The sequence below is a fragment of the Eublepharis macularius genome, chromosome 6 (genome assembly GCF_028583425.1).
Source record: "Eublepharis macularius isolate TG4126 chromosome 6, MPM_Emac_v1.0, whole genome shotgun sequence".
Taxonomy (NCBI): domain Eukaryota; kingdom Metazoa; phylum Chordata; class Lepidosauria; order Squamata; family Eublepharidae; genus Eublepharis; species Eublepharis macularius.
Genome location: NC_072795.1, coordinates 48,956,708 through 48,966,860, shown reverse-complemented (window position 1 = coordinate 48,966,860; position 10,153 = coordinate 48,956,708). Strand labels below are relative to the sequence as shown.

General features: G+C 46.6%; 1 protein-coding gene across 1 annotated transcript; it reads left to right on the top strand.

Annotated features, from left to right (window-relative positions):
* Positions 1 to 4,982: 4,982 nt before the first annotated feature.
* On the top strand, positions 4,983 to 6,360 carry LOC129332663 (putative nuclease HARBI1). The gene is made up of 2 exons (XM_054983895.1): positions 4,983 to 5,510; positions 5,647 to 6,360. The coding sequence occupies exons 1-2, from the start codon at positions 4,983 to 4,985 to the stop codon at positions 6,358 to 6,360; spliced, it is 1,242 nt and encodes a 413-aa protein (XP_054839870.1).
* The last annotated feature ends 3,793 nt before the right edge of the window (positions 6,361 to 10,153 follow it).

The window sequence follows — 10,153 nt, the reverse complement described above, 5'->3', positions numbered from 1 at the left end:
CTATCCCAGCAAGATGGAAACATGGTAAGGGCTCCAAGAAACCGATGTGGATGCACAGAGAGCTCCAGAATAAGCTAAGGGAGAAAAAGGAAATGTTCAGGAAATGGAGAGAAGGACAGACCTCTAAAGAGGAGTATATGAGGGTTACTAGGTACTGCAGATCAGCCATCAGAGAGGCCAAAGCTCAGTACGAGCTGGGTCTGGCCAGGAAGGCTCGCTACAACAAGAAAAACTTCTACAGATATGTGAGAAGCAAACGCAAGGTAAAAGAGGCAATTGGACCGCTGTTGGGAGTAGATGGAGAAACTCTGATGCAGGACAGAGAAAAAGCAGACAGGCTTAATGACTTTTTTGCCTCTGTTTTCTCCCTGAAGAACTCAGGCACATCGAGAGATAGTAGAAAATGTGGCAGGACACCTGAGTGGCTAATCGACATTGACAGAGAGGTTGTGGAGAGGCATCTGGCTGCACTGGATGAATACAAATCCCCTGGGCCGGATGGGGTGCACCCAAGAGCGCTGAAAGAACTTTCCAGAGAACTTGCAGAACCCCTGTCCATCATCTTCAAGGCCTCCTGGAGGACTGGGGAAGTGCCACAAGATTGGAGAAGAGCTAATGTTATCCCAATCTTTAAGAAAGGGAGGAAGGATGACCCGGGAAACTACAGGCCAGTCAGTCTGACTTCTGTTGCTGGGAAGATATTAGAACAGATTTTAAAGGGATCAATCTGTAAGCATCTGAAGGACCGCTCAATGATCCGGGGAAGTCAGCATGGTTTTGTTCCTAACAGATCTTGCCAGACCAACCTGGTTTCCTTCTTTGATCGAGTGACCAGCTTAGTGGATCGGGGGAACTCTGTTGACGTGATTTATCTGGATTTCAGTAAAGCTTTTGATAAGGTCCCCCATGACATTCTGATGGGCAAACTGGAAGACTGTGGAGTAGACTATAGGACAGTTCGGTGGATAGGGAACTGGTTGGAGGACCGCACTCAAAGAGTGGTGGTCAACAGCGTTTCATCAGATTGGAGGGAGGTGTCCAGTGGGGTGCCGCAGGGCTTGGTTTTGGGCCCGGTACTTTTCAATATTTTTATCAATGATCTAGATGAAGGAGTGGAAGGGCTGCTCATTAAATTTGCTGATGATACCAAATTGGGAGGGGTAGCAAACACCCAAGAAAATAGAATTAAAATTCAACAAGACCTGAATACTCTGGAGAAGTGGGCAGCTGTGAATAGGATGCAATTCAACAAAGACAAGTGCACAGTATTACATCTGGGCCACAAAAATGAGAAACACACATACTGGATGGGGGATACACTTCTGGGCAGTAGTATATGTGAAAGGGATCTTGGGGTAAGAGTGGACTGTAAACTGAATATGAGCAGTCAGTGTGATGCGGTGGCAAAAAAGGCTAATTCAATCCTGGGTTGTATCAAAGGGGCCATAGCATCGAAATCGCAGGAGGTCATAGCTCCTCTCTATACTGCCTTGGTCAGGCCACACCTGGAGTATTGTGTGCAGTTCTGGAGGCCTCACTTCAAAAAGGATGTGGACAAAATCGAGAGGGTGCAGAGGAGAGCGACGAGGATGATCAGGGGTCTGGAGACTGAGCCCTACGAGGAAAGGCTGAGGGCCTTGGGAATGTTTAGTTTGGAGAAGAGGAGGTTGAGGGGGGACATGATTGCTCTCTTTAAATATTTGAAAGGCTGTCATTTGGAGGAGGGCAGGGAGCTGTTCCAGTTGGCAGCAGAGGGTAGGACGCGAAGCAATGGGCTAAAACTACATGCACAAAGGTACCAACTGGATATTAGGAAAAACTTTTTCACGGTCAGAGTAGTTCAAAAGTGGAATCAGCTGCCTAGGGAGGTGGTGAGCTCCCCCTCACTGGCAGTTTTCAAGAAGAGGCTGGATGAATACTTGTCAGAGATGCTTTAGGCTGATCCCGCACTGGACAGGGGGTTGGACTAGATGGTCTGTATGGCCCCTTCCAACTCTATGATTCTATGATTCTATGATAAATGGTGACATGGCTGTTTCAAGATATACCAAATTATAAGGTTAAGTTACCTACATCAGGATCACATTGTGCCTGGACATATAAATAAAACATCACTGTTGAAACTTACTATCCATGATACAGGTAAGGCCCTATATAGAGCATAAAGAACTGTGTCTGGGGAGGTCATGTTCATTTTCTTTTATCTGGAACAGCAGCAATATTCCTTCTATTTTACAAGTGCCTTTTTTAAAAAAAAAGTCCATAAATTTAAAAATCTTCTCCATGTGAGGATTTTCCTTTGGCCTACCACCAAGTCAAATTCAGCAGGAGCACAGGAGTGGGCTGCTGGAGAGGCGAGTAGTTTTCCTCTCCCTCCCTCCCTCCCTCCCTCTCTCTCTTTCTGTGTGTGTGTGTGAGAGAGAGAAAGACAGTGAGTGAGTTTGTGTGTGAGTGTGAGTGTGAGTGTGAGTGAGAGAAGAGGGATTGAGAGGGAGCTGGCGCTTTTGGCCTGAGAATGAGTGGTGAGGTTAGAGCCAAACTACACGAGACAAGTTACACATGTATGACATGTGAATGCACTTACACGGGTTTCCTCCTTGCTTTCCTTTTCACTCGCATAATGTAGCTACACTGCCTTCCATCCCGTGCTTGGATTTGCATGTGTTTCTTCCCCATTCCTCCCAGACGAGAGACGGTATCCCATGATGCACCTTCTCTTTACGCATGCTCAAACCTTCCTCTGCAGTTTTCCTGAGAGGGAGATTTGTTTATTCAATTGGACATATGGGGGGGGGAAACCTGTGGGGTTTCCTGGGAGGAGGGGGCTGAAAATGGGGCTTTCACGCCTCTGCGAAGATCTTGCATCTTGGCCTGCCAGGAAGGGGGGGCATCTATGCAAAGGGGTGTGGGCAATCCCCAAGTCAGAAGCCACAGCAGCGTTTCTTGCTGTCAGCCAGAAACAACTCTTTCCTGCCTGTTTCTCCTCAGCCACCTTCCTCACCTACGCAGGAAAACTATGGGGGGTTTCCAAGGGGATGGGGGTGGCATTTTGCGAAATAAATTTACAAAATTTTCAGGGGGCCAACTTCTAACTGTCCTCTAATGACCCTCCAAGTTTCAGGGAGATTGGACCTAGGGGAGATCAGTTTGAAACCCTTCAAAATAGCTGCCAGCAGCCACTCCAGTTTTTACTATTAAAGGGACAGGAAAGGGGGACCCATGGATCATGCCTTTCCTGGGGTTCAATCTCTCTGAAACTTGGGGAGTCTTTAGAGGACAGTGAGGACTAGCTTCCATGCAAATATGGTGGTGTTTGGACCTTGGGAAGGTCAGTTTATAGCCCCTCAAAGCATATGCCAGCAGCCTCTCATTTTTACTTTTTTGAAGAGAAAATGACAGGAAGGGGGGGACCCGTGGATCATGCCTTTCCTGGAGTTCAATCTCTCTGAAACTTGGGGGGGTCTTTAGAGAACAGTGAGTACTAGCTCCCCTGGAAATATGGTGGGGTGTGAACCTTGATAAGGTCAGTTTGTGGCCCCTCAAAGTAGCTGCCAGCAGCCACTCCAGTTTTTACTATTGTGAAGAGAAATGACAGGAAGTGGGGACCCATGGATCATGCCTTTCCTGATGTTCAATCTCCCTGAAACTTAAGGGGTCTTTAGAGGACAGTGAGAACTAGCTCACCTGCAAATTTGGTGGATTTTGCTTGCAAAATGCCACCCCTATCAAGATTAAAAGCAAAACAATTTGAGTGTAAGCCAGATCTAATGGCAGAAAGAGGGAAGAGGGAAGCGGAAGCTGCTCAAAATTGACACTCTGCAATGGTAACTCACTCATTGTGACTATGAACACTCGCAAGTCGCAACCACGACTATACCCGTTACCCAACATGTGCACAGACTGGGGCTACAGGACATGTGCTCATCAGGAGTAAAATGGAAACGGGCAGGAAAGAACAGACATGATTCTAGACACTCGCATGACCTTGTGTAATTCGTCTCATCTAGTTTGGCTCTCAGTATGCAAGGGAGTGGGTTTCCCTTTGTCTCTCCCTGTGTGTAGTATGGCTAATTGGGGAGGGCCTGTCTGCCTGGGAGTGTTTTGACCACACCCTTGGTCACTGTCAAGCAGGTTGAGTGAGCTATTGAAATTTAAAGGCTTCCTTCTTGCCAGAGGAACAAGCTCTTGACACAAGCCTAAGGGTGAATGTCAAACAGCTCTTTGCCTAGGGACCCTGTAAGGTTCCCCCCTACTTCTTTACATAGACTTCCCTTGTTGCATTACCACTCTTACTCTCAGGAGATATTAGATCAAGTTTTTGGGGGGGCAGGGTTCCTTACAGAAAGTAGATTCTGGGGGTGGGGGAGAGAATCTGTTTTGAATGGCATTCCTAAGCAGACTTTTTTCTTTTCTTTCGAAGAGCCATTTCCAGTCAGGACTGTACCTTTCTTCCTGATGACAAGAAGGACTTCATTTGTCACAAGTGCAACCTGATAGTGGCCGTTTTCACACTACCTCAATTTCCCGCTTTGTTCCCGCCTTTACCAATGCCGCATCTTCAAAATCATTCCACACTCCCATGGAAAACACGTTCGTATCCCGCCATCGATTGTCCCCATCAATCTCAGTAATAGCGGGGTTTTTCCCGATGTCACGTGACCGCTCATGTGATCTTTCAAACGCGCGATTATTTTTTTTGCGCATTAATGGATAACAGCGTTATACCGTTTTATCTAGATTCAAAATCCGCACTCCTCCCATCTTCGAAATGATTGGTTCCCGGCTTAGCCACAAAGTTTGGGTTTATTTAATTGGTGTTTTAAATAGGCGGGCAATTTCAAATCGGAGTGTGGTGTGGTTTGGCACTTTGAATGTTTGCAGCTGTGTAGGTTCGTTCTGTGTACGGAGTACCAGCAATGGCACCAAATGCAGCTCTTTTTCTTCATTTGGCGAGATTTGTTTTGATCCTAATTCAGTCAACCATGCATCTGCATGCAGCATATCTAAGACGTGTACTGCGGAGGCGAAAGCACTATGTCATGTTCAGAGAGGAAATGTCTCACCGGCAGAAGCGGCGGCAAATGCTCGCCAGTCGAAGACGCAGATTTCAGAGAGAACTGTGGCTAGCTTTGGCTGAGGAGCATGTGCCCAGGAAGTGTTGGGTCACCGCGAAAAGTCAGGACTGGTGGGATCGCATTGTCCTCTGCACCTGGGACGATGAGGAATGGATTGAGTGTTTTAGAATGACCAGAGCGACCTTTGAGTACCTCGTACGGATTCTCAGACCACGTCTTGAACGGCAGAAAACAAAATTCCGTGATCCCATCACTGTTGAGAAACGGGTTGCAGTGGCAATCTGGTGTCTGGCCACCGGCAGCTGCTACAGACAAGCCAAAGATCAATTTGGCATCGGCGTTTCCACTGCGGGGACTGCTTTTCTGGAGGTGTGCTATGCACTGGAGGCAGAGCTTCTGTGCAAGACAGTGTGCTTGGGAACAGCGGTTGGAACGGTGAGTTTTTTTTTAAAAAAAAAAAATATTTGCATCAGCGATATAACGTTATATGACAGGGTACCAGTTTTCATATGATGAGTTCATGAGTCCCTTTCCTCTCTTGACCACAACTTATTTTATTTTCTTGTGGTAGGTGATGGATGGATTTTCCGCCCTCGGATTCCCGCACTGCGTTGGAGCTATAGATGGTTCCCATATTCCGATTTGCGCTCCAGGTGGAAGTCCCGAACAATATGGAAACCGAAAAAAATTTTCATCTATACTTCTTCAGGGTACGGTAGACCACAGAGGGAGATTCATTGACACCGAAATCGGTTGGAGCGGCAAAAACCACGACGCGTTCGTGTTCAGGAATTCTGCCATATGTGCTGCGATGGATGCCGGGACATTTGTTCCAGGAAACCCTTGCCTGCATCTGGACGGTGTGACGGTGCCACCGATTGTCATTTCTGACGGCGCTTATCCAATTAGGAGATGGCTTATGAAGGCCTATGGCACTCATGCTGAAACTGAGGCACATAGGAACTTTGATCGTGCGCTGTCTCGCGCTCGCAATGTGGTGGAACGCAGTTTCGGGCGTTTGAAATCAAGATTTCGTTGTTTAGCTACACGGCTGAACTGTAGAGAGGAGAACGTGGTAACGGTGGTTTCTGCCTGTGTTATACTTCACAATATCTGTGAGGAACGTGGTCACCAATTGCTTGGTGATTGCGGAGATCCAAGGCCAGTTATGGTGCCTCCGGAGGAGGATGCTGTCCTGGAACAGGACCGGTCTCACCTTGAGGAGGGGAAAATTGTCCGAGATGCTTTGTCAAAATTCATGTATAATAACAATTCAAGAATCTAAATCTCTGTTAAAATCATTATGAGCTTATGTCCACGTTGAAAAAACTTACTGTTGACTATTCAAAGTGTTTCTAACTGGTATCGCTGTTCTGCTACTGTTGAATAAATTCTGTATATTTATGAAATGAGCCCACCCCCCTTTTCTCATAACGGTTTTTCCAATGGTGAACATGGCTTGGTCAATGGTTGTTGGGGGTTTTCCGGGCTGTATTGCCGTGGTCTTGGCATTGTAGTTTCTGACGTTTCGCCAGCAGCTGTGGCTGGCATCTTCAGAGGTGTAGCACCAGAAGTCTTCTGGTGCTACACCTCTGAAGATGCCAGCCACAGCTGCTGGCGAAACGTCAGAAACTACAATGCCAAGACCACGGCAATACAGCCCGGAAAACCCCCAACAACCATCGTTCTCCGGCCGTGAAAGCCTTCGACAATACATGGCTTGGTCACTCAGACATTTGGGGCTGTCAAGGCTAGTTAACAGATCTTTAGAGGACAACATGAAAAAGTGCTATGATGAATTGTCACTGTTGGACTGATGGGACTGATAGACTGAAGGTGTGATCAGAGATGGGTTTGTTTAATGTGTGTTCAAATTATAGAACTCTTTACATGACGCAAATTAGTCCTCCGAAAAGTGGAGGCAGCGGTATTGTGCAGCCCCTGTTAACAGCCCCTTGGAATACATCCCTTTGATCGGCAAAAAATAACTTGCACCACACACCGCTTTTCCTTGTGGGGGACTGAAAACCACTCTCACATTTTGGTTATGGAACATCAAACAGTGTGACACAGTCCAAACATCAACACGCCACAATGACCACACACGACAAATCACAGAACACAGTGAAACAGGCTTCGACAATCCAGTTTAGGGTGGGCCGAGATAGAGGGATTATAGCAGCCGCGGGAACATTTAATGGCGCATGCTCACTAACATTTTATCTGTTGATCGGTATACCATTATTTGGGCAGACAAAATGGCCGGCCGTAGACGAGGTGCATTTTGGAAGGACGAGGAGGTGGAGACTCTCCTCTCCCTTCTTCTGCAGTCTGGAAGAGCAGAAAGACTGATGAGCAGCACCCATCTGCCTACAAGGGCCACCTTTGCCGCTGTTGCTCGAAAATTGAGTGAGCGCGGTTTTAGGAGAACAGGGGAGCAATGCCACTCCAAGTTCAAGAGGGTGAAGTCATCCTTTTTTGATGCCCTAGAAGCCTGGCAAGGCATGCCCAGGCAAAGCGGCAAGCCCCCTTATTTTGCATCGATGATGCGGCTGTGGGAGCATTCGGGGCGGCCGAGTTGGCGGGACCGCAGACATGCTTGTGAGTTGGAATGACATTGATAACAAGGTTTAGATATTATTCTTCTCAAAACAATGTTTACTGAAGACCTGGGGCGAAAAGTTGGCAATGCTCATCTTTGTCTGCAATTAATCCACACATAAAATAGAATCGGTTGACTGATAAATGTAACACTGTGCAAAAGCTATGATCCCCAGACTGGATGCGTTGGGTTCAGACAGACCTTGCAAGTCTGTGTCCTATGAGTGTTCCCACGTTAACACATTGTGCATGAACAATGCTTGAGTTTTTGATGAAATCACACCATACCATGAGAGTACAGATCACAAAAAATTATTTGTGCTTTTGCTATTTTGCACAGAGTTTCCTCTCTGCCTAACACAAACGATTTTTCCCTTAAGCTCTCCTGCGAGGAAGGAGGAGGAGCGGTGAGGCAAGGGAGAATGAACAGCTTCCCATGGTTGAGCAACAGCAGCAGGCGCAGGTCAGAGAGCATGCTGCAGGGCAGGAGGAGCAGGATCCCGCAGCATCCGTCTATGAAACTGGTAAGGGTTAATTGCACTCTGCCACTGAGTGTAGCATTAGTGTTTAGCTTTAATCACCAAAACATTTAAAAAGATCTGCTGAGACTGAGAGACTCACAAATAAGGGTAAAGTAATGCTGGAAGACCTTGTTGTCATTGGTTCTTGCTGCATGTGCACAGCCGGTATAGCCAGCTTCTCTGTGATGATCTGTTCATCTTGAAAACAACAGTTATGTCATCAAGAATGAACACAGCTCTCAATAAAACCCACACTCCAACACCTGTGTTATTGATGACTTTCCAGTGCCGGGAGAAAACATCTCTGGGGTTGTTGTGCCCCAAGAATCAGCCCCTTCCTCCTCAAGCGGAGAAAAGTCAACTTTAAAGAAGACCACGACCCTTGAGGACATTGGTGCAACCATTGCTTCGTTGGAGACAAGGGTGATTCAAAGTAGTGAGTATCGAGACCTCAGAAACCAATGCGTGATGCCTGTCTGTACTTTTCCAAAGGATGCAATCATACTACTTAGGGCTTAGTGATGTGTTTACCACTGGCATCCACTATACTAACATTGAGAACACAGTAACTGTGATGACCAAGCATCAATGCATGTTGTTTTTTACAGATACAAAAGCATGGTTGACAGCTTTGGATTTCTGGTGGCAGCATTAAATCAGCAAATAACAATCATGTTCAAAGACAAGTAACTCACAGGTTAATTCTTTTATTAACAGTGGCAAAGTTTGAGAAACGGATGGGTCGAGTCGAGAAACGGTTGGCCGTGCATGGACGTCATATCCGCAAATTACAGGCAGCAGATCGGGAGAGACACAGTCAGAGTGCAACTACAGCAACCAGTGCGCTCGAGCAGTGAATTTTTTTTCCACATGCCAATCTAATTCTTCTTAGGTTTGAGGATTAAGTTGATGCTGACTGTTTGCATCACTGATGTTTATTTAAAAAAAATTATTCAGGTTTACGGTTAATGTTACATGGTGTGCATTTGTTTTGTTTGTTAATAAAACCTTTTTTTAACTCAAATCATCTGCTCATTGTAATAAGAAAGGTTTTTTAAAAAGGGGACAATTATGGTGGAACAACAGGTAACAGATGTTGTCTGGTGAATATGTTGAAAATGATTAAAGTGTGAGCCGTTCCCTCGCTCTCCCCACACAAGAACGTCTGGGATTGGCTGCCCTCTCAGGTTGAATGTTGCATGGTGACCGAGGGGCTGTTGGATCACCACCGGTGCATCCTTTTTCCTGCCCCAGAAGAGCGGTACCTATGTTGCTTAGTGCATTAACCGCATCTTTCAAAATGTCAAAGTTCTTGGTGAATGCGTCCTGGAATAGAAGCCTCTCCTGTCTGTTCTCAGTCATGAAGTCCTGGTGCCATTCTCTGGCCTCCCGATGTTCCCTACGCCTCTCCTCCATTTCGCTTATGTGCTGCTCTTTGCTGTGGAACATCAATTTGTCCGCTACAGAGTAGAGTGCAGAATTTTTTCTTCTCTTTGTTCTCAAGCTTGACAAACGAGTGTCAGGAGAGAGCTCGGCGACAGGTCTAGATGTGGTTCCTGAAACCCAAAGTCAAAGAAAAATTTTTGTTATTGGATGTTGATACAGCAGGCATGACACACACCACACACACTTTAGCTCATGCTTCTGTACATTTGCTGTTGATGGTTGCAGAAACTCAGAAACAGGAGCGGAGCACACACAGAACGACAGTTTTCGCCACTGCCCCATTCCTGCTTAGGAAAATTTGCCACACACCTTTTGCACCGGCTGGGAATGGCAATGAGGTCCTGACAAAGAACCCCCAAATTGTATTGTCAAAGGCTTTCACGGCCGGAGAACGTTGGTTGTTGTGGGTTTTCCGGGCTGTATTGCCGTGGTCTTGGCATTGTAGTTCCTGACGTTTCGCCAGCAGCTGTGGCTGGCATCTTCAGAGGTGTGGCACCAAAAGACAGAGAT

Coding starts and splice junctions, on each gene's coding strand:
- LOC129332663 (XM_054983895.1), top strand. CDS start 4,983: ATGCATCTGCATGCAGCATATCTAAGACGTGTACTGCGGAGGCGAAAG. Junction 5,511..5,646: donor TGGGAACAGCGGTTGGAACG/GTGAGTTTTTTT, acceptor TTCTTGTGGTAG/GTGATGGATGGATTTTCCGC.